Below are 26,612 nucleotides of genomic sequence, written 5' to 3'. Positions count from 1 at the left end.
CGGGCACAGGTGAGCGGCCGGTCCACGGCGCCCCTGCCCGCCCCGCGCGCTTCCCGCGCTGGCGCCGCCGGGGAGTTAGTTGAGGCGGTCCAGCCAGCGCGGCGCGGACCCCGCCGGACCCCCGCCCCCTGGGGCCCAGCCTCCCCGGTCCCACGGGCCCCGCGCCCCATCCGCAGCCCTCGCTCCGGCCGCAGGAGGGCTGGGGTCGATCCTTAGGGGGTGGACCCCGTGACTGCCCTGTGCCTGTCCGTCCTCACCAGGGGGCCAGCCCCCGCTATTTCCAACTCTCCACCTGCCCCGGACCCGGGACGCTCTCACCCGCGCCCCCAACGCACTGACTCCAGTCCCCAAACCGGTCTTGCAGGTCCCAGGAAGGTGGCGTCAGCATCTGCAGCCGCGTCGACGTTGTCGGAGCCGCCGCGGAGGACCCAGGAGAGCCGGACTGGGACCAGGGCCCTGGGCCTCCCCATGGAGAAGTCGGCTGCCTCAACAGAGCCCCAAGGGCCTCGGCCAGTGCTGGGCCGCGACAGCGTCCAGGTGCCCGACGACCAGGACTTCCGCAGCTTCCGGTCAGAGTGTGAGGCCGAAGCGGGCTGGAACCTGACCTATAGCAAGGCCGGGGTGTCTGTGTGGGTGCAGGCTGTGGAGATGGATCGGGCCCTGCACAAGATCAAGGTAGGGTTGCCCTGCCCCACGTGCAGCCTCCACTGCGCCCTTGCTGCCTCTGACAAGGAGTTTCCTGGTCCTCCCGCAGGGCCACAGACACCTGGTTGGGCGCCTCAGAGAAAGTCTCCTGCCAGGAACCAGGAGGCACAGTTTGCTGGGCAAACCCCCATCACAGAGATGGGCCAACTGAGGCCTGGAGAGGGGGTGTGACTTCCTTTGGCTCACCGGGCCAGAACCCAGGCTTCTGCATGCCTCTGCCTGCTCCAGGAAGGTGGGCTGCTGCCAGGCGAGTCTGGGAGAGTGGTCTTCCTCAGGGACCGCTCTGCCCGGAAGCCTTCACCTGGTCCCTGACTTGAGTCATCCCAGGTGGGAGACTGAGCCCATCTCTCCCTGATTCCTGGTCCTCTCAGCCTGAGCTGGGTCTCCTTTCCCTCTCTCTGCACCCTTGGGTGCCAGGGACCTGATTCCTTCCTGCCTGATGTCCTGCTTTTCCGCCTTCCCTCACTGGCTGCTCCGTGAGTCTCCTGCAGGGACTCAGGGTTGTCCCTGGCAGATCCTGAAGGCATAGCTGGGATGTCCCTGCCTCACAGGGCCAGGCAGGGGGAGGAGGGGGCCAGTGGTGCAGGGCAGACGCAGGCAATCTGCCCCCTCACAGCCGTCAGCCCCCTCCTCACAGCCCCGTGATTTTTCTCTCTCTGCCACCACAGGGCAGGCGTGGGGTTTGGGACCCCAGGAGCCCACCTCCCTTGGGGGACTGGCTGGGGCAGAGGCTGATGATTGACTCTGGTCTAGAGGCCTCAGTAGCTGCCCCGATACATGTGGCATTGCTGTGAGGGCCACATTTCGTTGAGGGCAGTTTTCCCTTCAGGGGTCCTGGCGGTGGCTGTGTCCTTCACCTTCCTTCCGTTTCCCTTGCCTTCCCCTTTCTGCTTTCCTTCTGGAACTCTGAACTCACACTTAGAGGAGTGTATTGCTTTTGCAAGTGGGGGCAGGGCCCTGGACCCGGGCGTTCCTGCCCTCCCCCCATCCCAGCCCCTCCTGCCTGGACCTGCTCTCTGACGTGGCTCGGGCATCTTGGCCTCACACCTGGGCCGGAAATGCCTGACCTTCCCTCTCTGACCCTGTGCCTTTCTGCCTCCCTTTATCGTAGTCTTTTACAGTTTTGTCCTTCTGTCCCCACGTGGCCTTCTGGCTGGCCCTTTCTGCCTTCCCTTCTCCCCTCTGTGAGTCTCCATCTGCACCCTGGCCATCTGACTGTCTCTTTCTCGCTGAGTTTCCATGTGTGCCTCCCCGTCTGGGACTCTCTGCCCAGGCCTGAGGACCCTGGGCTGGGGGCTTCAGGGGGGCCTGACCTGTGTCTGAGCCAGAGGAGCAAGGAAGGGGAGAGCGGCTGGTATGTCCCAGCTTGGTGCCCTCTGAGGGCAGGGGCAGTTCCTGTCCCTCTTTGCATCCCCAGCATGCAACACAGACAGAGCAGGGATGTTGGCTGAGTGAAGGAGGGAAGGAAGGAACAAATTGAGTGAAAGGTGAACAAAGTTGTTGTGAGAGCAAGGTTGTCTTCCTGACTGTGACCTGGGAAAAGCTGAAGGCTGGCACTGTGCAGTGGGCTGGGAAAGTGTAGTTTCCAGAAGGGAGGGAAGGAGAAGGTCCTAACTGAGTCCATACTCCCACCCTCTGTGTCAACAGGGCGGAGCTGCCTCCTACATCTGGCTTGGTTAATGAATAAACCCAGCCCCGTCCAGGACTGGAGTTGGCGGGTTTTGGTCCATACTGCCACAGCAGACCCCTTGTGGTCGGATCAGACCTGTCAGGTGGCTTTCCTTGCCAGTGGAGGAGACTTGGAAAAACCAGGGTGTTGTGGGCTACTGGTCAGGGCATACATCTTCCCTGGCAGCCAGGACCCCCACCCTCCTTCCCTCTCAGACTGAGCAGAGGTTGAAGGTGCCAAAGGGCCCTTCGAAATCTGTTTCATCCTCCCCCCTCACTGGGGTGCAAGTATGGACACTGAGGTCCAGAGAGGGCCAGTGGTCAGCCCAGGGTCACACAGCCAAGTTCCAGCAGACCCAGGCTTGGAACCCAGATCTCCAGTCTCCCAGCCTACACCTCTCTGTTCTGCTCCCCACAGTGGAGGGAGGCTAGGGGACAGGAAGTGAGCAGAGCTGGGGCCTAGGTTGGGGCTGGGTTCTTGGTTATGGGCATCCTGAGCTCCCTGATCCTCTCAGCACAGCCAGGTGGGACTCTGGGATGTGGGCAGAGGTCTCTGAGCTCCCGATCCCCAAGATTCCAGGAATCCTATTTTGATAAGAGCCCCTGCTCTGAGCCAAGCGTTCCTCTCTATCATTTAATTTACCCTCAGGCCCGTCCTGGGAAGTGGTAGACTTGTCTCCATGCTTCAAAGAACCTGAGGCTGAGAGAGGTGATGTCACTTGCCTGAGGTCACACAGAAGCTGAGGCAGGAGTGGAACCAGGCCAGCCTGGCTCCAGAGCCCCTGCCCTCTCCGCTTGGGTTCACATCTTAGTCAACATTATGGCGTTTGACCCCATCAATAACTCTCTGAAGGACACACTGTTCTCATCATCCCATTCTTCTTTGATAAATGCAAAAGCTGAGACCCAGAAAGGGGAGTGGCTTGCCAAGGTCACACAGCAGGTCTGAAGCCAAAGTCCCCAGAGATGGTTGGGTCACTTCAGGAGGCCTCAGACACAGGTGTTTGTTGAGCTTCTGTCCCCTCCCCACATCCTGCCCCAGCCTGTTCTGGGTCTGCCCCCTGAGCTGGGCAAGCCAGTTGTCCTCTGGACATGGCCTGTGCTCGTGATCCTAGCAGAGGGGTGGCATTCCACCTGTCTGTCTACCTGATTGGTTTCCTTTGCCTCATCTCTCTTCTCCAGACTAATCTTCTCCCTGCTGTTGTATCTGGAGGTCCCTGGAAGCCTCTGTGGCTCTGGACCCAGCATTTGGAGCCAGGACAAAGGGAAGGGGCTGTGGGAGACCACCTCTGCCCTTTCCCTCTCTCCTGGCCTCCAGCCTGGCCTGCCCCCAGGCCTGCACTATGCTCTGGGCACTGGAAAGGAGGCAGACACCACCTCCTGAGAGCTTGGGTCTTGACGCATAAGCAGACGTACTGAATATGGATCCTGGGTCCAAGGTAGAGGGCAGCTTAGAACCTGAACCCCGGTCTCAATGCCCAGGCCAGGCTTCCCCAGGGTCCTTGGAGTGGTATGAGAAATGGAAAACCAGGGGATCTGTCAGTCATTCAAGCAGAGCCGGCTGGGGAAGAGGCTGGGTTCCAGGCCTGGCTGTGGTATCCTTTTGCTGTATGTGTGACTGTGGGCGCAACCCTGCCCCTCTCTGGGCTGTTTCTCTGTCGGTGCCGTGGGGCTCTCCTGGCTCCAAGAGCCTCTAAACTCGATGCCTGTGCTGAGGCTGACGGAAGAGGGATGAGGAATGGGGGACAGAAAGCAGGAGATGACATGGCCTGCCCAGCTCTGCCCTGGATGCTCACATGCTCAGGTTCTCCAGTGTGGCTGCATGCCCAGCCATGGCAGAGGCAGAGGAGGAGACCTGGCCCCTGTCCTCAGAGGTTTCCAGACACTGGTGGAGAGAAGACTGACAATTCCAGGTGACCCCCTGCTGAGGCAGATGTTCACAGGTCGACCACAGAGGCAGGAGAGGGCCAAGTAGGCAGGGGCCTCGAGGGGCTCTGCGGCTAAAGCAGGAGTGTGAGGTCTCTTGGGCGAGTGTCGCTGAGAACCTGCGGTTCCTCTTGCCACAGGAAACTGGGCAGTAGGGACCTGTCTCCTCTGACTTCCTGTCCTAGGGCTCCTCCCCTTCCCCTTTGGGGAAAGCTCTTGTGGCCCCTCCCTGGCCTGTGTCACTGTCCACCTACTCCCACACCACAGGCCCCTTGGTTTCCAAGCTCTTAAGCCAGTGCTCAGGCCTGTCCCCAGTCAGTGCCTCATTTTCTCTCCTGTCAAATTCGGGATCATCTCAGGAGTCTCCAAGGGCCCCTCTTACTCTTCACAGTCCCTAGGACTCAAAAGGGTCATGGGGAAGGTGGGGACAGAGCCAGGGCCATGTGTTTTCTTTATGTCTTCCCACTGTCTTCGCCACTGTCCTGTGCTGTAGGTCTTATTAACCCCATCAAACAGATCCGGAAACTAAGGCACAGAGCAGGAGTTCACTTGTGCAAAGCCAAACAGCTAGAAGGTGGCTGAAGCAGGATCGGAACCCAGGTCCTTGGGACTCCAAGGCTTATATCTCTCTACTCCCTTGGGCCTGCTTATTAGCACCCTTGGGCTCTTCTGTCTCCAGGACCCTGTGGCTCACAACTTAGCCCTCTCTTCTGCTTTGGGTCTCCCTGTGCTGTGTCATTGTGGGAGGGCACCCTGGAGGGGACCTGGCTGGCCAAGAGCCCAGTCTTCTTATCTGTGGTGGCAGGGGCAGAAGTTTAGCTCGTTTCTGGGCCTTGGACTTGGTGAGTTCAGGTTCAGGCTGGGCCTCTGCCACCTGTGGGGCTCAGTTTCCCCATCTCTACAGGAAGTTGCTGGGCAGGTGGTTTGTAGAGGCCGTCCTGGCCTTAGGCCGTGGTAGGGGGGTCTGCACTGCTGGACACACAGTAAGGACAGGGAGCTAAGGCCTTGTCAGTCTGTGCCATCAGAGGTCCCTCGATGGGGCTCCTGACTCCAGGGTTAGGCCCTGAGGACCCTTGTCCTGGCAGGCTCTAGCGCTTGGCCTGGGGGCAGCTGGAGGAAGTAGCTCAAGAACTATCCTTAGGGAACAGGCTCCCAGAGAGCATGGCCCTAGGTAGTCAGCCTCCAGACCTTCAGGTGGGGGAGCTCAGAGAAGGGAAAGGTCAGAGGTCGCTGGAGGCTTTAGGGAAGTCTTCTTGGAGGAGGTGCCTGGGTTGGCCTGTGGCTGTAGGGGAGAGAGCACAGGGTCCAGAGTCCTGGCCTTGTGGCCTCGGGCAGGCTGCTGTCCCCGCCTAGGCTCTAGATTCCTTCTCTGTCAAATGTGGGTAGCAGGGGTGCCCTGCCTGTCTTCGGGGACCTCATGCATTCATTTGCTCCTTCAGTGAACACTCACTGATAACCTCTGTGCCTGGCCTGTGCTGGACACTGGGGACAGAGTGGGGAATCCAACCTGAACTCTGCCCTCAAGGAGCTCCCAGTTGGGTGCTGGGACAGACACTTGTCACAGGAGCTCTGGATACCCAGAGGGGGCCTCTGAACCAGACGTGGGGGCTTGGGAAGTCTTTACAGAAGAGGAATGCTGAGGTGATCCCTTTGGAATTGGCTGGAGAATGCAGAGTATCAGTTTGATAGCATCGGGAGCATTCCATACAGAGGACGGCCATGCAAAGGCCCGGAGGGGGGAAACAGGGCAGTGGTTAGGAGAGCTGTGGACAGTTCAGTGTAGGACGTGGAACGCAGGGGGCTGGAGGTGACTAGAGAGCTGGGCCAAGGCCCTAGGACATGGGTCCTGGAGGTCCTGGGGTGCCAGGGGCAGGTTTTAGACAAGGCAAGTGTAGGATGCTGCCGTATTTATTTGTCTGGACAGAGGACCGAGGGCTGCACTAAAGCAGGGGCTGTGGGGAGTGGAGCAGGGGATCACATGCAGAGAGATTTAGGAGGGATAATGGCAGGGACATGGCGCTTACAGAGTAACTCTTTGCAGTGGGCAAACTGTGAAGTGTTGTGCAGGCCAGGAAGTAAGGTGGTATGGATGTGCAGCCCCCTGACGGCCAGGAACCCCTGGGAGTGGGGTGGGTGCCTCCAGTCAGTGTCTCCCTGGGGCTAGAAGAACCCCGCCCCCGCTGGCTCCGTGCCTCCACGCCCAGCTCCCCAGGCTCTGGCTTTTAAACTTTAACGAGCCCCAGCTCAGTTTCCAGCCGAGAGTCTTTAAAGTTTCAGGAGATGAGAGAAACGAGGGAGTCCTGGAGACAGATGGGTTTTCTTTCTTCCGCTGCATCTCCACGCCTGGCCGGCCGGCTGGAGCCAGAGCCATGGGCGCAGTGACCCCAGAGGCCTGACACTTTTGAGGGATCTGAGACCTCGGCCAGGCTGCTTCAGTCTGTTCCTGAGGGGCCAGTGGGCTCAGGCCTGGGGGCCAGGTTGCCACCAAGATAGATGGGGCTGGAAATCCTAGTCCAGCCCTGCCGCCTTACCTTTGCCCCTGACCTGGGCAGGTGAGCATGCTCCAGCAACACGTGGGAGGAAAGCTGCTCAGACCAGGTGTGAGGCTGGAGGTGTCTCTGTTCCTCCCCATGCCTCACTTTATCCCCTCTGGCATGCTTGGGCTGGCCTCGATGCTCTGGGGCCCCTGGAGCCTCAGAAACACCGACAGTGGAAGAAAGTAGCAGGCCCAGAATTTAGTGGTGGGTCCCATGCCAAAAAACGGCTCCTCTTACCTGTCATTAAAGAGAGCCTGAGGCAGGTGGCATAGAGCAGCTGGGCCTTGTTCTCTGGGGCTTTAGCATAACAATTGCTTCCCTGACTCTCAGCCTGGCTCCCTAGGGCAGCTACTTGCTACCTCTGATGTCTCTCTAGAATCCTTCTGTCTTGGAGCAGGTGAACAAGGCCTGCACGTGTACACCCGCCCCCCTTCCCTCCCCCCACCTTGGGAAGTGGGGGTAAGTACTGATTTTGGTTTCTCCTGTGGTGCCTGGGCCATTTCATCTCATCCTTTGGGTTTCATGCCCAAAGCTGCATCTACCCCTGGTTCCCTGAGATCCCCTCTACCATCTCCTGGACCACCCCTCTCTGTCTTTGGACCCTTCCAGATTGCCTGGCACCTGGTACTGGACCAGGGAGGTGGTAAGTCTTAAGGCAGAGGCCTGACAACCAGAGAGGATGGAGTTCCCTTGTTGTCTCCAACATTTGTTCAGTCAACACGTATTTATTGAGCACATATTATATGCCAAGAATATCCAGGAATTTAGTGGCAAACCAGGCAGATCAGGTCCTGCTGTCACGAGTTTACATCCTGAGAGAGAAAGCCAAGCAAAATAGAAGCAAACAAGTAACTAAATAAGATACCAGATGGTGGTTGTGTGTTATGAGAAAGGATGATGTGATGGGGGTTGTCCGGCCTCCTGTGTGTGGGCCTTCTTCGTGTGGAGCTGGATTGTAGGTGACTGTGTGTGTGATATGGTCTTTACTTGGGTAGACTGTGAGCCCCTCAGGGGCAGGACTGGGTTCCCCCGAAACTGTCCAAGTGACAGCCCCGGGGCAGGCACCTGACAAGGGTCATTAAATCCTATGGATTGGGTATGTATGCTAGTACACGCCCAAGGTTGTGTGTCTGTGCCTCTGCGTGTGAGACTGTGTGTGTTTCTGTGTCTGGCATTACTGTGTGTGTGAGTCACGCCCCCTCACTGCAGCAGAGTTGTCTCTGATCCAATTATGTCTCCTCAGCTGTCTCCCTGCACCTCCCACCCCCTGCTCAGCTCTGGCTTTGCCTCGGGTTTTCCCCTCTCTGCCTCCATCCAGCCTCCTGTCTCTGCCTCTGGGCCTCTCTCTGGGTCTCAGAGTCTCCCCTCAGGGTGTATTTTCATCCCTGTCTCCGATAGTAACTGCCTCTGCCTTCATGTCTCTACTTGTCCCCTTTCCTCTGTTTTTTTGTTTTTCCTGTCCCAGTTATTTGTTCAACAAACCTCTCCTCCTGCCTCTCACCCACTCTGCCAGCCACTGTGCTGGTGCTAGGGAACTGGAGATGGATCAGACCCAGCCCTGCTCTCAAGGCCTAGTAGGGAGACCGATGGAGACGGTGACAGCCCTTCTTGAGAACACAGGCAAGGGAGGCCAGCGGCTGAGAGCATAGTGGGGGCAGTGGTGTCTGGGTGGGACCTGGGGGACCCAGCAGGAGGCAGGTGGCATGCTGAGAAGATCTTGGTGAGTATCTCAGTGAGGTAGGCTCATGGGGCAGGGGTGCCAGCTGAGGGTGAGAAGGAACGGAGGCAGAGCCAGAGTGAGGAGGACGTTGGAGGCAGAGAGACAGCAGAGGGTTTCAAGCTGGGCAGTGCCATCATCATCTCTGGGTTTTAGGAAGCTCCCTGGCTGCAGGGGACAGATTGGCCTGGGAGCCAGGGGACCAGAGACAAGGATCCACTTGCAGTGGTCCAAACAAGGATGATGAGGCCTGCTTGGGGGTGGTGAAGAGGAGCTGTTGGGAAGGTCATGGCTGAGCAGAATCCCAGGGATGAGTGAGAGATGAGTCTACAACTTTGCCCAGATTCTAGGCACCGGAGGGGAGTGGGCGTTGGTGGTGCATAATACAACAGTGGTAGACGTGGTGAGTGTTGTGCCTGTGGGCTGTCCAGGGGGTGATGCCTGGGAGGCTGTTGACACACTCTGGAGCTTACTAGAGAGCTTTGGGGGCATCAGGCCACTGGCAGTCCCTGAAGCCATGGGAAGTGTTTATCCAATTTGTCTTTGTCTTGATGTCTGTGTGTCAGCCCTGGCCCCAGTCTTGTCTCATTGGTCTCCCACCACCCCTCCCTTTTCTTCCAGGCCTACCCACTCTCTGCCCTCTGCTCTCCCTCCTCTGTCTGGCTCCCCACTTCCCCCAGGGCTGGAGCAGAGTGGCGGAGGTCCAGACCAGGAGGTCAGCTTCTGAGATGTCAGAGCAGGATGTTCCCTACTGCTGCAGAGCTGGGGCCTGCCACTCTGGAGCCTGGGGCGTGGGAATGGGGGTCCAGGGAGCCTGCTGGAGACTGGGGGAAGGGAAGGGGGAAGGAGACAGAGCAGAGATGAGTCACTCAGCCCTGGATGGAGAGCAGCCGAGGGGCCTCGCTTGGTCTGCCTGAGCAGACTCAGGGAGCTCTCTGGGGGAGGTGTGACAGCACCTTCACTCTCCGCCACAGTCTCGGGGGGCCCCACTTTTGGAGAGAAGATGGGTTGGGGGTATCTGGTGCCAGAGTCCCTTCCCTTCAGAAGAGAGGGCCACAGGGCTTATTTAGTCATTTTATAGGTGGGAATCCTGAGTCTGAAAGGAGAGGAAGGAAACTCTGCTTTGGGCCCACACCACACCACTTGTGCTTTCTGTGTCCTTCCAGCTCCCCTCACTCCAGACAGAGCCAGCTCCAACAGCCCCAGTCCCTAGCATCGACCCCCGCCCCGCCAAGGACAGTCTTTACCTGGCCAGGCACTGGCCCACCTGGGATTCACTGGGCCCTTCACAGAGCAGAACCTAGTGCTTAGGGAATGGCCTCAGGGGTGGCCTTTGGGTCACTGGGTTCCAGGCTGGTTCCTCACTTCACTTTTCTAAGCCACCATTTACAAATGGGCATAATCTTCCCTCCCACGTAATTGAGAGGATGGAATTTGCGAGGCCCCTAGCACAGAGCCTGGCATGGAGCTGGCACACCATTCACATTTGCTGAATGGATGAATGAATGAACAGTCTGAGGTACCCAAGGGGCAGCTCCATTTCCTCCCGCCTCCATCCTTATTCACTCAGATTACCTTGTGGAACTGCCCTCACTGTTCCTCAGCCAGTCCTGGCCGTTTCCAGGCCCCAGGCTCATGCCAGCATCTCTGCCAGGAGCTTCTTCCTCCTTACATCTGCTCCGCATCTGGGTGCCATCTGCTCTTCTGTTCATCCCTTAGGACTCCACTTAGGTGCCCCTCCCTGTACCTACATCCCCGACTTCCCTCTGTCCCTGCCCTGACTCCCCAGGGTTGTCAAGCTTGTGCTCCAGCCCAAGGGTGGAAGGGCCCTGAGTCCCCTCTGGCTCCACTCCCAACATGGCCACACCACGTGGAGCATTTCCAAGGTAACAGCATCAGCACGGCAGCCTCAGGCTCCATCTCAGCTGAGTCTAGGCTTCCGGGTTCAGGGAATGAGGACCTCGGGATTCAGGCAACACTCTAAACTTAGGGGAAAAATGTGTGGTTTCTATATCTTGCATAAAGTGTATTGTACCAATAGTAACGAGAATCCAAAAGAAAAATAAATCACCCAGAGCCTCAATTCCAGAGTAAAACTTATCCTTGGTTCCTTCCAGCTCTCATCCAAGGATGTAGATAATCTATACATGGTTTAGACCACGGCACAGGGACAAGTTTGTATCCTCTTTTGTTCATTTCACATTGCACCTGTAGAAGTCTCTCGTATTGCTATAGGATTATTAGTTCACAAACATTTCCAGCAGCTACTCCCTGCCAGCCTGTTCTGGGTTCTTAGGGCTCAGAGGCAGCTCAGCCCCTGCACCTGCTCTGGAGGAGCCCGGAGTCCTCAGTAGCTGGGCAATAATCATCCAGGTGATGTGTCATTCTTAACCCAGCCAGGCCCTGCTGTTGGTGGTGTTCCAGATTGTTCTCCAATTGTTGTTATGTGCCATCAGGTCAGCTCTGACTCCTGGTGACCCTATGAACAAATGATGTCCACAGTGTCCTGTCCTCAACAGCCTTACTAGCTTCTGTAGATTCATGCCTATGGCTTCCTTTGTGGAGTCAGTCCATCTCCTATTTGGTCTTGCTATTTTCTGCCTGCCTTCTAGTTTTTCCAACATTATCATCTTTTCCAAAGAAGCCTGCCTTCTCTTGATGGGTCCAAAGTAGGACGGCCTCAGTTTTATCATTTTTGCCTCCAGCGATAGTTCAGGCTTAATTTGCTCTAAGACCCGCTTGTTCATCTTTCTGGCCGTCCAGGGTATTCGTAGAGCTCTCCTGCAACACCGTATTTCAAATGAATCATTTTTTCCCTGTCAGCCTTCTTCACTGTCCAGATTTCATACCTGTACATATAACTGGGAATATGAGGATGTGGGGAATCTTGGCCTTAGTCTCTAGGGACCCTTCCTTCCACTTGATGATCTTTCCTAATTCTTTCATTGCTGCCCTTGCGAGTCTCCGTCTCCTCTTGATTTCTTGGCTGCAGTCTCCATTCAAAGCGATGGCTGACCCAAGGTAACCAAGATCTTTCACAATTTCGGTGCCTTCACTGTCTACATTAAAGTTGTGTAGTTCTTCTGTAGTCATGACTTTTGTCTTGTATATGTGCAAATGCAGTCCTGCTTTGGCACTTTCTTCTTTCACTTTCGTCAGAAATTGTTTCAAGTCATTGCTGCTTTCTGCCAGTAAGATAGTGTCATCTGCATATCTTAGATTGTTGATGTTTCTTCCACCAATTTTCACTTCTCTTTCATCTGAGTCTAGCTCAGCTTTTTGTATGGTATGTTCTGTGTACAGATTAAACCGATAGGGAGATAAAATGCACCCTTGTCTGACATCTTTGCCTATAGGAGACCATTCTGCTTCTCTGTATTCTGTCCTGACAGTGGCTTCTTGTCACAGTACAGGTTACGCATCAGGACAATCAAGAGCTGAGGCTCACCCATTTATTCCAGAGCAGCCCATAGTTTTTCATGATCCATGCAGTCAAAGGCTTCAGTGTAGTCTATAAAACATAGACTACCCTTCTTCTGAAAGTTTTTGGCGCACTCCAGTAAACAACAAATAAATAATCTCAATTAGATCTCATGTGCCTCTCTCTTTTCGAAGTCCAGCTTGGACCTCAGGCGTTGCTTGCTCCATATGAGGTAAGCATAAAAGGTAAGGTATAAGCACCTTGAGCATCACTTGACTTGCCTGGGAGATTAGAGCAACGGTCCTGTAGTCACGGCACTCCTTGGCATCTCCTTTCTTGGGGATTGAGTGTATATTGAGCATTTCCAGTCTGTAGATCACTGTTTTGTTTGCCATATTTGTTGGTGTATTCTTGTTAGGATTTTGACAGATTCAGTCCCTGTGGCTTGAAATAATTCTATCGTTCCCCTGCCCACCCTGTTGACTTATTTCTTCCCAGTACTTTCAGGGCAGCTTCCAAGACTTCACTTTCTAGAATTATGGGTTCTTCCTCATAGGAATCTGCTTCAAAGAAGTCTGTCATCCTTTTATCTTTTCTGCGTGGATCTCCAGTGGACTGTCTCCACTTTCCTCTACTTGCCCTTGATCAGATAATGTGCCTTCCTGTTGGTTGTCCTGCATTCCTAGTCTAGGTTTAAATTTCCCTTTGGTTTTTTGAATCCTCTGGAAGAGACCTCTTGTTCTTCCTTGTTTTTGTTGTCTTCCATCTCTTCTCATTGGCCATCAGAGTGGTTCTCTTTATCTCTAAGTGATAGTCAAAGCTGCATTCAGAATTCAAACCCTGCTTTTGTCACCTTTTACTTTTGCTTCTCGCCTGTCCTTAACAAGTTATAATTTTCCCCTGTCATCCATCTCGAGTGTTCTTTTTACTTCAGGCATTGTCTTCTCACGTTTTTCCTTAATAATATTTCTGGTTTCAGTCCAGAGTTCTTCTGATTTTGGGTCAACGAAGTCTAACAATGCAAATCTGTTTGTTACGTGGACTTGGAATTTGTTGGGAATGTTGTTTACGTTATATTCGGCTCTACGATTCTTGTAGTGCTCTTCCTGAGCTCCACTCTGATATTTGATATGAACAGTTCGTAATCAGGACCACAATCTGCTCCTGGTCTTGTTTTGGCAGAGAGAATACAGCTTCTCCACCTCCTGCTTCCAGTTACGTAGTCTATTTGATTTCTCTGTTGGCCGTCTGGTGATGTCCATGTCTACAGTCGTCTCTTCAGTTGCTTGAAGCATGGATTGCGATGGGCAGATCGTTGGCTTCGCAGAAATCCATGAGCTGGTCTCCTGCTTCATTTCTGACCCCTAGTCCAAATTTTCCAACCACGTTTGATTTTGCTTTATTTTCTACTTGTGCGTTCCAGTCACCTGTAATCATCAGCATGTCTTGTTTTGGTGTATGATCAATTTCTTCTTGGATACTTGCGTAAAAACTTTCAATTTCATCTTCTTCAGCATCTGTAGTTAGAGCATAGACTCGGATGATGGTTGTGTTAATAGGTTTTCCTAGAAGTCTGGTTGATATTATCCGTCAGCCCTTGCATTACAGCCCCTAACTGCCTGGGCCACATCTTGCCTCAGTATTAGAGCCACTCCATTTCCAATATATTGTTCTCAAATATATGTTACTAATTACAAATACAATAATATAGTCATGAATATTGTAACAGAACTTTTTCCTCACCTTTTTAAAATTTATTTTTTCCTCCTTCTTCTTCCCAAAGCCCCCCAGTACACAGTCGTATATTCCAGATGTAGATCCTTCTGGTGGTGCAGTGTGGACGCTGCCTCAGTGTGGCTTGATGAGCAGTGCCATGTCTGCACCAAGGATCCAAACTGGTGAAACCCTGGACCACTGAAGCAGAGCGCGCAAACCTGACCGCTCTGCCACGGGGCCGGCCCCAAAAGATACATTTTTATGATTTTGAAAATATTTGCTAAATTGCTTTTCAGAATCGTGGAACCAATTTTTAGTAACAGTTTTACCATATCCTCACAAGCAGTGGGTACTTTATATATTTTCACTAATTTACTAAGTATAAATTGGTACCTTAGTACAATTTTAATTTACTTTTAACTATTAGAACTATTAAAGATCTTGAAGCAAGTCCTGGAATCTCCCCAAACCTGCCTCTGACACCCCTTACCCCTCGACTCCATTTTAGAAGAGGATGATGGCAGAAGTAGTAATCAGCCTCAAGTGCCATAGAGATTTTTACAAGAGTCCAGGAGGTTTTCACAATGACTCTTCCTTCTGAATTCCACAGAAGCACTGAGGGCCACCGGCCATGCCCCAGCACTCTCAAAGTCAGAGAAGCTCACACAGACACAGCCTCTTTGTTGACTCACCTTCCATCCTGCCGTTCAGGCAACACTTCTTTATGGAACTGTGCCAGGCCCGGGGCATGCCAAGACAACGAAGGGGCCACAGCGCTGCTGGCACATCAGTGCGTTGCAGCGTGTGCTGATGGAGGGAGGCACTGAGGGTAGAGGAGTAGGTCCCCAGCGCAACCTGAAGAATTTAGGGACTGGGTGGGCTGCCTGGACAGGGGAGAGCCAGGCTGAAGTCTGAGGACAAAACAGGAAAGGAGCCAGCGAGGGGACGTCCTGGGAAGCCATTCTAGGCAGACCTCGGGGAGGAATGCCTCAACCACTCACGGCAGGACCGATTGGACCTCCCTCCACAGCCCCACCCCCCCATGCTTCCCCGACCCCTTGTGTCAGTGCCCTTGAGCTGCTCTTGAGATTTGGGGGGCGTGCAAGAGGAAGGTCTTAGAGGTCTCCATTCTAGGGGCCCTAAAAACCAGAAGCAAGGGCAAGTGCTCTATCAGCTTGGCCTGATGGTGGCCCTTGGGGCCTCTGGGAGGGGCAGAGTGGGGGGCTCTGGAGCCAGCAGGCTGTGAGCGGACCCCAGGAAGAGACTGGGAGCAGACAGGGCAGAGGGGCTTCTAGAGCCGGGCCTCTCATCTGCTGTGTGCCCCTAGGCCCATCTCTGCTCTCGGCACCTGGTCTGCCAAGGGGAGGGCAGTCCCTGGCTATGGACTGTGAGAGTAGAGCAGGCGGATTTGTCAGGGCCCTGGGGTAGGAGGGCCACCCACCCGCTCCCTGTCCATCCACCCTGTGGAGGGACGTGGGGCATTTCTGTCTTTTTAAGCTTTGTTTCTCGTCCCTGTACATCCTTCCCTTTGGGGATTAGCAGGAAGGGGCTCCGCTGGGCGGGGCCTGAGGAGTCAGGGAAAGCTGTGGGGCCTGGGGCTGGAGGAGGGGCAGCAGAGGCTTTGTGTACAGGTCTCATTAAATCCTCACGGCTCCACTCAGAGGGAGGGTTATCTCTGACAGATGAGAATCCTGGGACTCAGAGCTGATGTCCTTTGCTCAAGCGAAGGCCACACAGGCGGGACATGGCGGGGCAGAGGCCTGTCTGACCCAGAACACTGTGTAAACCGTGAGTCTGTGGGGCCTGGCTGGGTCTGGTGGGGCCATGCCACGGCCGAAAGGTTCTCCGAGGGGGCTTCCAGGTGCAGAGCTCCAGGGCTGGGTCTTGGAAAAGCGTGGCCCTGTCTTTGAGCCCAAGGAAGTCTGAGGATCAAGTTAGGAAATTGGTCAAGAGGAAGAATCTCTGAGCTCTGCCTCCCTGGCCAGCAAGCCCTCTGAATCCAATGAGCGCTGCCTAACAGCATCAGTTAGCTACCGGCAGCCTCCACTTCCCGGAGTGTTTGTTTTAGCTGGACCAGTCCTGCCCCTTGATGAAGGCAGCACAAAGTCCTGACACTTTGGGGTCAGGTTCACCCAGGCTCTGGTTCTCTGCTTCACTATTGTTAGCCATGTGGCCTTGGTCAGTCATTGTAACTCTCTGGCCCTCAGTTTCTGCATCTGTAAAATGGGGATGATGATACCCATTGGGGTGGTGGGAGGGTAATAGACGATGTCTGCACAGGATGCAGCTTGGCGCCCTTGACAACTGGCAGAGGCGGTTTGACCTAAATTTCAGCCCCTGTGGGGTCCACGGTCCAGTTGCTGCTGTCTCCTTTGTGGGATGATGAATTAGTGATTTGGTGCACAGGGTAACGGTTATTGAGGCTGTGGCTGTCGTTCAGGGCTGGGATTGATTTGATGCTTAGTGCCCCACCCCCAGTCAGGAATGTGGCCTCTGATTTGAATACAGTTCTGTTGGGAAAGGGTGATTTGCCTAACAGTTATTCCTTTAAAATACTGTCTGCTAAAATGCAACCTGGTGAGCAGTCAGCACAGCCCGTGGGATGTCTCAGAGCCCAGATGAACCACTTACCCTTTTCTGGGCCTCAGTTTTCCCAGTGGTAACCTGAAGAGTGGTGAGTGGTGGCGGAAGAGATCATTGCCTAGGTCCCTTGGACTTTGGGACGATCTGTGTGCCCCACATATCCCACGGGCAAGGATATTGGAGACCTGCTGTGGGAGGTCTTGGGGTGAGGGCCAGACTGGGTCCACCCATCTGTCAGTTTGCTTATTACTGCCCTGGCCTTTGGCCCTCAAGGCCACACCACAGCCCCATGGAGGGGACCTGACTTCTTTTCCCCTGTCTCAGGTCGACTCTCTCCCTGGGTTCCCCCCACCACTTCCCTCCTCCTGTGGAGATTCCTCCTTCTCTAACGCTGAGCATTGGGAAGGCCTCCCAAAGGAGACTAGGACAAGGCTGGAGAGAGGGAACAGGGAGAGTGAGACATAGCTGGGCACTGGACCCTGCTCTCTCCTTATAAGGCTCCAGGCCTTTGCACTCGCCAGTCCCTCTGCCTGAAATGCCCCTCCCCGTTCAGCTCCTTCTGCTTTTAGGCTCCATTGCCTTCCGTTCCCACAGTTCCCACAGACCCCAACCTGAGAATGCCTCTTCCCTCAGGGCCCGCATCTGGGGGCCGTGCAGGTCCCAGGGCTTCTGGGCAATCCCAGTGCTCCACCTCATGGGGTTTGGAGAGAGCAGGTGCAAGGGGACACAGCCTGTAGTTTCTCTGGTGTCACTCGCTCCCTCTGGGCCTCAGTTTTCTCAGCTGTAAAATGGCTGCATTTCAGACTTCCTGCTGTAACCAGGCTTCAAGGGCTTTGCAGCCGAGCATGGCTCCTTGGCGGAGCAACAGCTGCACACCCCCACCTGCCACCCACCTTCAGTTCTGGTTTGCAAGGGGAGCTCCCAGGTGTCCAGCCCAAGTGACTGACTAGGCCCGGGGCCTAATGGCTGTGGGTTCTGGTAACCTGCCCACCCACCAGCTGTTCTCCGATGACTCACCCCTACCCTCACTGGTCCCTCCTGAAGCCTCTTAGAATTACACCTTGCTGGTGTGGCAGCTGGCTGAAGCTGTGGGCAGGAACAATGCCGATGTAATTTACCCCTCTTGGCGCTGTGGCGCTGCCTCCTGGGGGCTCTGGAAAGAGCTGGGCCAGAAGCCAGGCCCATCGCCAAGGGACCGGGATGCCTGAGGACAAGGATGCTCTCCATTCTAGCCACCGGCCTGCCTCAGTTTCCTTGCCTGCAACACCACCGCTGCAGCCAGGGTCCTCGCCTTCCCAGTGCCCTCCTCCCAACAGGGCCCTGCTGCTGGCCTTCCTCCCCAAGAGTCTGCCATGAGCCGGGGAAATGATGTTTCCCTCTTAATCTTAAAGATAAAATGTTATGCAGAGTTTGCAGTTAACTGGTGCCTGTCTGTCTTGTGGCTCTGCGTGCTCCGCCCACCCACTGCCAGCTGTCTCAGAGCGAGGCCTTTGGCTCTGAAGCCCCACAGCAGCCCTGATCCAGGAGTCCCAAGGGAGAACAGGCAGTGTCTGGCAGGGTGGGCCCCTTCTCAGTGTGCACCCAGCCATGGGTGCCAGTGGGCCCTGGGGGCAGTGAGCCTGGCCCCGAGGGAGGAGGCATTCTCAGGTGGGATTCCAACCTACAGAGCATGTTTTTGTTGTCCCTGCCCCTCTCTACACTCACTGTCCAGGGTGACACGTGTGAGGACTTGCACAGCCAAACCTGTTTCCAAACTTGGATTTAGAGAAGTTCTGGTTTCCTCAGAAGCCACACTTGAGTGCTCCTTGATGGTTAGGGGTGCAGGAAGATCCGGTTTTGAATCCCTGCTCTGCTGCTTGCTTGCTCTCTGATTTGGGCAGGTTGCTTAATCCTCTGGGCCGCAGCCTTCTATTCTGCGCCCAGGAAGGATTCCAGCTCGTACGTTTGGGGTGAAGAGTGTGTGTGTTGAATGTCTGGTGCAGCCCCAAGACCTCCACATGGCTGCTCACTAGAAGGTTGTCTGGATGCTCATGGTGGTCCCAGATCTGGTCTCTACCGTCTTCTCCAACCCCTTTCTCACCATCACATCCCTCCCATCACTTTGTCTAATCACTCATTCATTCATTCACTCACTCATGTTTTATTAGTCTTCTTTAGTCTAATATAGTTCCTGAGTCTTTCTTTGACTTTCATAACCTTGACACTTAGAGGCCAGTTATTTTCTCCCTCATGTTGGGTTTGTCTGATTTTCCTTGTGATTAGATTTTGGTTATGCATCTTTGCAGAAATATCACATAGGTGGTGCCTGTATTCTTTTCACTGAGTCCTGTCAGACGGCACCCGGTTGTCACTTGTCCCATTACTACTGATGTTCACTTTGATCTCTTGATTAAGGTGGTGTCTGCCAGGCTTCTCCACCATGAAATTACCCATTTGCCCTTTGTAATTAATGAGTCTTTGATGGGAAGCTACTTTGAAACTAAATAAATACCCTATTCATCATCAAACATTCAATTTATTTATTCATACCTGTATATACATCAGTTTCCTATTTTATTCAGTGGAATATAATCTGTTACTATCATTATTTATTTTAATACACAGGTCGTCCCAGCTTTAGCTTGTAGGGTGGCCAACTGTCCTGGTTTGCCTGGGATTCTTAATGCTAAAACTGGGAAAGCCCCAGCAAACCCTGACGAGTTGGTCACGAAACCAGCGGGAGCCCTTCAGGCTGGCTCCTGTGTCTGCTGAGAAAGGTCCCTGTCATTCTGTGAGTGCTTCCTTGCTTTCTGGCACAATAAGATGTTCCAGGTTCATCCCGTACTAACTGTGACCGAGCCCTGGGCCCATGTATTTCTCCAAGAACCCCTGGAACCAGGACCTTTTGAGTTAGGCTACACCACATGGTGGATGCAGGCCCTGGAGCAGATGGACTCGTCGACTTCCCTGCTGGCCACACTCTCGTCTGCCTCCACGCCTGAGCCCTGGCTGTTCTCTCTGTTCTCACCTTCCAGGCTGAGCTTCTCTGTGAAGCCTGACCCCCCACCCTCCCCACAGAGCTGACCTCCTCCTCTCTGCCCCCTGGGCAGTTTTGGGCACCTGTCCACTTCTAAGTTGGTCTCCTCCCTCGACTGGAAGCCTCAAGGACAGGCCTCAGATTCATCTCTGACTTTTCCCTGCTCCCCACAGGGCTGGAACTGGGGGCTGTTCATTTAAAGATGGATCTAGTCATAGCCCTCATGGAGCAGAAAAGCAAACAGAGGGCAGAGAGGGAGGGTGACTTGTTCAGGGTCACACAGTGAGTCTTTGCAGGCTGGAGTCTGTCCTTGAACTTCAGTTTTCTTAATTCTAAAATGGGGCTAATACCTCAGAACATTGCAGTAAGAATAAAATGCTGTAATATACAGTATAATGTGTGTGTAATGGTTTAGTACCTGGCCTGTGCAGAGTGCATCTCTCAGTATCTCTGGGGGACCTTATTATTTAAATTTTTTCATTATTGCAGAGGATGTACTATACACTTTAGAAAATTTGAAATCCAGACAGCAAAAAGAAAATAAAACCATCATATTTTTATCATTTAGAGATCGCCACTGTTAACACCTTAGCAAATGTACTTCCTGAGCTTTTTCTGTGCATAAATTTCCCCCCACAAATAAGATTATACCGTGCATTCCATTTCGTTGTCTGCTTTTGTTCAGGCGGCAATCTCCGCCATTCTGTTTCAGTAAGTTTTCACCATATCTAATACTCAGGCCATATTCACATTTCCCCAGTTGTCCCAAATACGTCCTTGATCGCTGTGGTGTCCAAGCCAGGACGCAACCCGGGGCCACACTTCGTATCTGGTTGTTGTATCCTATAAGTCTCTTAGTCCAGCCAGGTCCCTTCTTTATGACATGGACCTGTAGGAGAGACTGGACCAGTAGCCTTGCAGAATGGCTCACCACCCGACTTTGTCTGGTTGTGTTCTCGTGGCGACACTTAGCTTCTTCCTCTGTCCTCTGTGTCTTCTGTAAAGTGAAGTATGTCCAGGGCGCGATGAGTTCTCTGGTGCCTAGAATACTCGATAGGTGGTGATGTGTCCTTCCTTCCATCCGTGGTGCCAAGCCCTAACCCAGGATTGTGCGAATGTAAGGGGCCGCCTCCCTCATGGCTGCCTGTACCCCCTTCTAGTAGAAAGGAATGCGTGTGGTTCCCTTGGCACCATCTGAACACCCAGTTCTGGAGACCTTTTTAAGATTTTATTTTTTTCCTTTTTCTCCCCAAAGCCCCCTTTACATCGTTGTATATTCTTCGTTGTGGGCCCTTCTAGTTGTGGCATGTGGGACGCTGCCTCAGCGTGGTATGATGAGCAGTGCCATGTCCGCGCCCAGGATTCGAACCAACGAAACACTGGGCCGCCTGCAGCGGAGCGCGCAAACTTAACCACTCGGCCACGGGGCCAGTCCCTGGAGACCTTTTTATACGACACAAGAAAACTTGTCCATTTGCCGAGGGGAACTTGATCTGGAGGTTTGGGCTCTCAGGTGAAAAAAATCACAGAACAAGGACATGGACTGAGTTTCGTCTTGCTGAGTGCAAACCTAGTGAAACCTGGTTCTGTTTTTACTTGCTTTCCAGACATGTGATCTGGGTTAAATCCCAGCTCTGCTACTTACCAGCTCGGTGACCTTGGGCAAGTTACTTAACCTCTCTGAGTCTCAAGCTCCTCCTTGGATTTCTTGTTTGGCAAAGTTGTTGTGAGGGTTAAATAAAAAAGGGAATCCTTGGCTGTTTTCTCCCCTAGGCGGAAAGCTCTTGGAGGGCAAGGCTAATAAAGAGTAAGCAATCCAAAGATATTTGTTGAAGGAAACAAAAAAGGAGGACAAGTGGTATGGCCGGGTGATAAGTACCATGGAGGAAAGAAAGAAACCCATTTAGGCATTGGTTTGCTCACTCACACTTTCATTTCATTTAACATGTGCTCATTCCAGGCTTGGGTCTCCACCCATGAGGACCTCGCAGGGGTCTGGGAGGGCACAGATAGAGAGACTTGGGTATGGAGCTCAGGAGGTCTGGCTGAGTAACTCAGGAAGGCTTCCTGAAGGAGCCTGGGACTACTGGGAAGGTCTGGTGGGGGCCGAGATGGGGAGATGGGCTCTGGATACAGGGGCTGTCTGTCTCCTGGCACAGGGGGCTTCTGGGAGGGCTGGACAGGGCTCGTGGCAAGAAGTGAGCCCGTGCTGACTTCAGAGGCCACTGTTCCTCCCTGTCCTCCTTCTCCTCCTCTCCCCTTTGCTTGTCCGCCCTCTGGTCCCTTGCCATGGCTCTGAGCCCTATGTGACGCTGACAACCCATGTGTCTGTCTGCAGTGCCGGATGGAGTGCCGCGATGTGCCAGCTGAGACACTCTACGACGTCCTACACGACATCGAATACCGAAAGAAGTGGGACAGCAATGTTATTGAGACTTTTGACATCGCCCGCTTGACAGTCAACGCCGACGTGGGCTATTACTCTTGTGAGCAGGCACAGGCCCTCTAGTCCCAGCGCCCTCTGCCTCCGTCCAGGCCTCCAGCCCAGCCTGTTCCTCCTGCCTTCCCTTTTTGTGGGCACTCCCATGGCCGGGCTGTTCAGAGACCTGAGTGCAGAGATGTAGGGCCGTCCTCCCTGACAGCCCTGTCCACTCCCAGACCCTCACACACACATATGCATGTTCACCTACACACATTCCACACAAATACTTCATACATAGTCATGGATGCAACCCACAGCCACATGCTCTCAGTCACGCATTTTCATGTACACACTATTGTTCTCCCATATACTCACATTCACATATACAAACAAGCCAGGCCACAAGGTAAGGCTGTGTGAGGCTGTGAGGAGCAGGGATGGCCAGAGACAGGAGGGGAGGGGTCCTGCTCTGTCTCTTTCCTAATTCCAGCTCCGGGACTATGGTCTGGTAGGTTGGGGGGTACCTGTTTGGATCGGGGGGAGCCGTCCGTTAACTAGGCATCCCTGTGTCTCTGGCCTCTGCCACGCCCTCCCTTGCAGGCAGGCAGGCCAGTGGTCTGGCTGAACTGTCCCTTGCCCTCCACAGGGAGGTGTCCAAAGCCCCTGAAGAACCGTGACGTCATCACCCTCCGCTCCTGGCTCCCCATGGGCACTGATTACATCATTATGAACTACTCAGTCAAGCATCCCGTGAGTTGACCTGCCTTCCCTGATGAGTGGGCAGGGGAAGGTGCCAAGTAGGGATGGGCTGGCAGGGCTAGCTGAGGGAGAGGGCTGTAGCTGCCACCATGACTTCTCTGTGACTTCAGGCCAGGCACAAAGCCCTCTGGCCCTCAGTGTCATTCCTGTAGAAAGAGAACAGTGGCTCCTTTCTCCCTGCTGGGACTCTCAAGCAGATGAGAAGAGGGCAGTGTGGGCCATCACTGGGGGCAAGTGGTTGGTTGGTTGGTTGGGCTCTGGGGCAGGCTGGCTGGGAAAGAGGGGAGCAAGAGGTGAGAGGGAGGGTCCCCAGGCCCTCCATGAGGTTGGGCTGCCTTGATCTCCATGGCAGGGAAGACAGGCAGGTACCGCTAGCCTGGGCGAGGAGGACTGTGTGTGTGTGTGAGTGCCCATGTGTGTGCTCTTGACCCCTGACGCCAGCCTGGTGTATTTCTGGAGGGGAACAGGGAAAACTTAAGAGGGGCAGGGATCACTTCGTCTGACTCCTCCTCTTCTCCTCACCCCAGCATCAGGCCTGGCCTGGAGTGGACGCCAGCAAATGTGAACTGTGTGTGTGTATGTCCTCACAAAGACACCTCCTTTGCCCCCGCCCTGAGTCTCACCTCCCTGTGCCTTCCATTCCCAGAAATACCCACCTCGGAAAGACTTGGTCCGAGCTGTGTCCATCCAGACGGGCTACCTCATCCAGAGCACGGGGCCCAAGAGCTGCGTCATCACCTACCTGGCCCAGGTGGACCCCAAAGGTGAGGGCTTGGCCCTGGCAGCCTATCATGGGATCCTTCCCTCTAGCACAGGGGATGGGGCTTGATCTACTAGGGAGCTAGAAGGACCTCTGTTAGGAAGTGTTTTGTATTTCGGGGACATCTCCATCCAAAACATCATTTGAACTAAGGTTTGAGACTTTACAATGGTTTGAAAAGCAGGGGCTGAGGTGGTAGCCGCTGCTCCACAGCGAAGCTTGGAGCTCCTCCCTAGCCTTCCACACCCTTGTGCTCTGACTCGCTCCCGCTCACTGGCTGCTCCCACTCTGTCTGTCTTGCTGGCTCCCATCCTCTGTCCATCTTGGAGGCCTGCGTTTTCCAGGCTTCAGTCCTCTTTCCCTTGGGAGGGCTCGGCCACTCCCAAGGCTTCTGTGGCCAGCTGACCACATGTCTCTCTCTGCTGAGATCCAGATCCATGTGGCCTCCTGGACGTCTCCCTCAGGATGTCTTCTGGGACCTAGGACTCTCTGTGTCTAGTGCTCAGCTCACCATCTCCCCTCCTAACTTGCCTCTTCTCCTGCATCTCCACCCTCCAGTCACCCATGCCAAGAACCTGGGGGTGCTCTGGGGCTCCCTCTTCTCAGCTCTCAAATCCATTCACCAATTCTTATTGATGCTACCTCCCAAATAGCTCCCGAACCTCTTGTTTCTCTCCATACTCAGCCACCTTGTCTGTCCATACCAGCTACTAGAGGCATTTTTCTCATGACTCTCTTCTGCTTAAAATTCCTCTGTGACTCTCCATCGCCCTCAGAGTGAAGTCTGAGCCCCCTCCCCAGGTTTCCCAGTCCCTGTTCACACCTTACACGTTCCCACCTCCCTGTCTAGTCAGCCCTTTCCCTCAGCCTAGAAACCCCTCTCCTCGCTTACTCATCCCCAGGGCTGCTTCAGATGTCACCTCTTCTGTCCCTGATACCCAGAGGAGTCACTGGCTCCCTGTTCTGTGTACCCATCCCCCTCTAGCAGAGCCTTGGCACACTTTTGGGCCCCCTGATAGTGAGTTCCTCTCTGGGTCCCCAGGGCTGGCACAGGGTAGGTATCATTGAGTGAATGTGGAGCGAGTGAATGAATGAACGACTAGAGCATCCATTCAGGGGACTTGCCACAGGCCTTGTATAGATACCCTGAGAGCATCTTTGCCTGGGTATGCCCCAAGGCCCACCGAGGGCTCACTGGCTCAGGCTCCGGGCTCCCTAGCACCTCAGTGAGCGAGTGTGTTGGGTGTCAGAGGCAGAGCAGACACTTGGGAATGAGACAGGGTGGAGAGCAGGGCTGTGGACTCCAGGTCAGGCCAGGCTAGGGTGCTCAGCCAAGAGGCCTCTGTAGTCAGCCAGGCTTTCTGGGGCAGGGGGCTTGAAAAGACAGGCAGAGAAGGGGCTGAGCATCAGGGCCGTTCACGGTAGAGGGACTGGGTATGAGAAAGCATGCCAGAGTGAGTGGAGGGAGGGTGGCAGGTAGGAGCCTGGTGGGTCAAGATTTCAACCCACATGTCGCCTGTGGTTGCCTAGGACTTGTGGTTTTCTTCCATGCAGCCCTCTGGGCTCAGCAGGTCTTGGGGGGGGGGGGGGGGGGGGGCGGGGGACGGGATGGGGGAGGACACACGACAGAGTTGAGTCTGAGAACCTTGGTCTGAGGTAGAAAGAGGGAGTGAGGATGATGAAGTCTTATTGGACTTTTCTCACACCGCCCCCTCCCCATAGAGAAGAGGGTGGCCTCCCTGGAAGCTCAGGCTGGAGGGAGGGAGCTGGTATGTGTGTTGGGTGGGGGCTGGCTCCCTGAAGCTGCTCCTTCCCGTTTCCTTACTGCTCTTCCCTGCTTCACAGGCTCCTTACCCAAGTGGGTGGTGAACAAATCTTCTCAGTTCCTGGCTCCCAAGGTGAGTGGCCTTGGGATTTGGGGAGTATCGAGGCTGGGGAGAGGGTTCCAGGATGAGAGGGTGGAGTTAGGGATGGTGACTGGGAGCCAGGGGGCGGAGTCATAAAACTGGGGCTGGAGGCAGGATCCCGGGAGCTGGGGGCTGAGCTGCTGGCGGAGGGGACGTGGTAAAGACTTCGTCCCGCGCCCCGTTCACCCCTGACTCGGCTGTGCCTTGGGTATGCAGGCCATGAAGAAAATGTACAAGGCGTGCGTCAAGTACCCTGAGTGGAAACAGAAGCATCAGCCGCACTTCAAGCCCTGGCTACACCCGGAGCAGAGCCCGTTGCCGAGCTTGGCGCTGTCGGAGCTGTCGGTACAGCATGCGGACTCGCTGGAGAACATCGATGAGAGCGCGGTGGCAGAGAGCCGCGAGGAGCGCTCCAGCGGTGCAGGCGGGGAGGGCAGCGACGATGACACCTCGCTCACCTGATCATGGCACCACCGCAGGGACCCGAGACAAGACGGGGCGGAGCCCGGGGGTGGCGGATCCTTCCGCGCTTTCTCCCCTCCCCTACCCCCTGCACCTCCTGGGGACGCTGGGCTTAGGCCCAGGCTGGTGCTGCGGCCCGGCTGGACACAGCCCCAATAAACGATCCCACAGCCTCAGCTGGCTCATCGCTGTGCCTGCTTCCCACCTGCCCTGGGCCTGACCTCTGCCCTTGGCCCCCTTATTCTACAGTTCTTTTTGTTAATTTTATTATTGATTGCCGGCCTTTGCTCCTTTGGGCATCCCCTCATTTCACCATGTGTAGCTGGAGGGGAGGGGTTGTCACCCCTCCTTCTGTCGATGGTGTGTTCCATTCTCCTTGTGTCTTCATTAGTTCGCTCTTCATCCATCTACCTGTCTTTCCTGTGCCTTCATTCTGCCATTCACCCCAGGCTATTTGGCTACCTCTCACTGCTCTAAGACAAGGAGTAGGTCTGGACAGAGGCCCCAGGTCAGGGGTCAGAGGGTAGAGTTCTACCATGTGACCTTCAGCCCAAGACCCCTTGGGTTAAACCTATGGACTGGGTGTCTGACACTCATCAATTGTCACAGACAGGCAGGGGAGAGAACACTAGGTCTCAGAGCACAAGGCTGTGGGTCCCAGAGCTGAGAGATAGAGGCAGCATGTTCTGGAGGAGGGAGGTTGGGGTTTGGGGTGAGGGTCATCAGATTTGGGACCAGGCCCTGTGATTCGAGCCTTCCCTTGGTCATTTGGAAGACCTCAGGCCTGTGTTAACTGAATGGGTGGGGCCCCCTCCCCTTGCCAGTGGTCAGATACCAGTCCTGTGTTCACCTGGCTGCTTGAGGTCTAGAGGGACACCTGGGCCTCCCCTGTTCTCTGCGGCCTGCAGATGCCCTCTGCTGCCCCAGGGACACCTCTGTGCTCTGCCCTTCTCCAGTGTTTTTGTACCCCAATGAGTTTGGGGCTAGGAAATTCTCCCCAGGTCTGGCCCTGC

General features: G+C 54.7%; 1 protein-coding gene across 1 annotated transcript; it reads left to right on the top strand.

Moving 5' to 3' along the window:
* Positions 1 to 364: 364 nt before the first annotated feature.
* On the top strand, positions 365 to 25,775 carry STARD10 (StAR related lipid transfer domain containing 10). Its single transcript, XM_046638096.1, has 6 exons — positions 365 to 675; positions 21,628 to 21,775; positions 22,358 to 22,461; positions 23,117 to 23,234; positions 25,076 to 25,128; positions 25,354 to 25,775. Exons 1-6 carry the CDS (start codon positions 469 to 471, stop codon positions 25,597 to 25,599), a joined length of 876 nt encoding a protein of 291 aa, XP_046494052.1. The 5' UTR covers positions 365 to 468; the 3' UTR covers positions 25,600 to 25,775.
* Positions 25,776 to 26,612: the final 837 nt, after the last annotated feature.

The sequence above is a fragment of the Equus quagga genome, chromosome 14 (genome assembly GCF_021613505.1).
Source record: "Equus quagga isolate Etosha38 chromosome 14, UCLA_HA_Equagga_1.0, whole genome shotgun sequence".
Lineage (NCBI taxonomy): Eukaryota > Metazoa > Chordata > Mammalia > Perissodactyla > Equidae > Equus > Equus quagga.
Note: the sequence above shows the minus strand (reverse complement) of the source record. Positions and strands in the feature narration are given on the sequence as shown.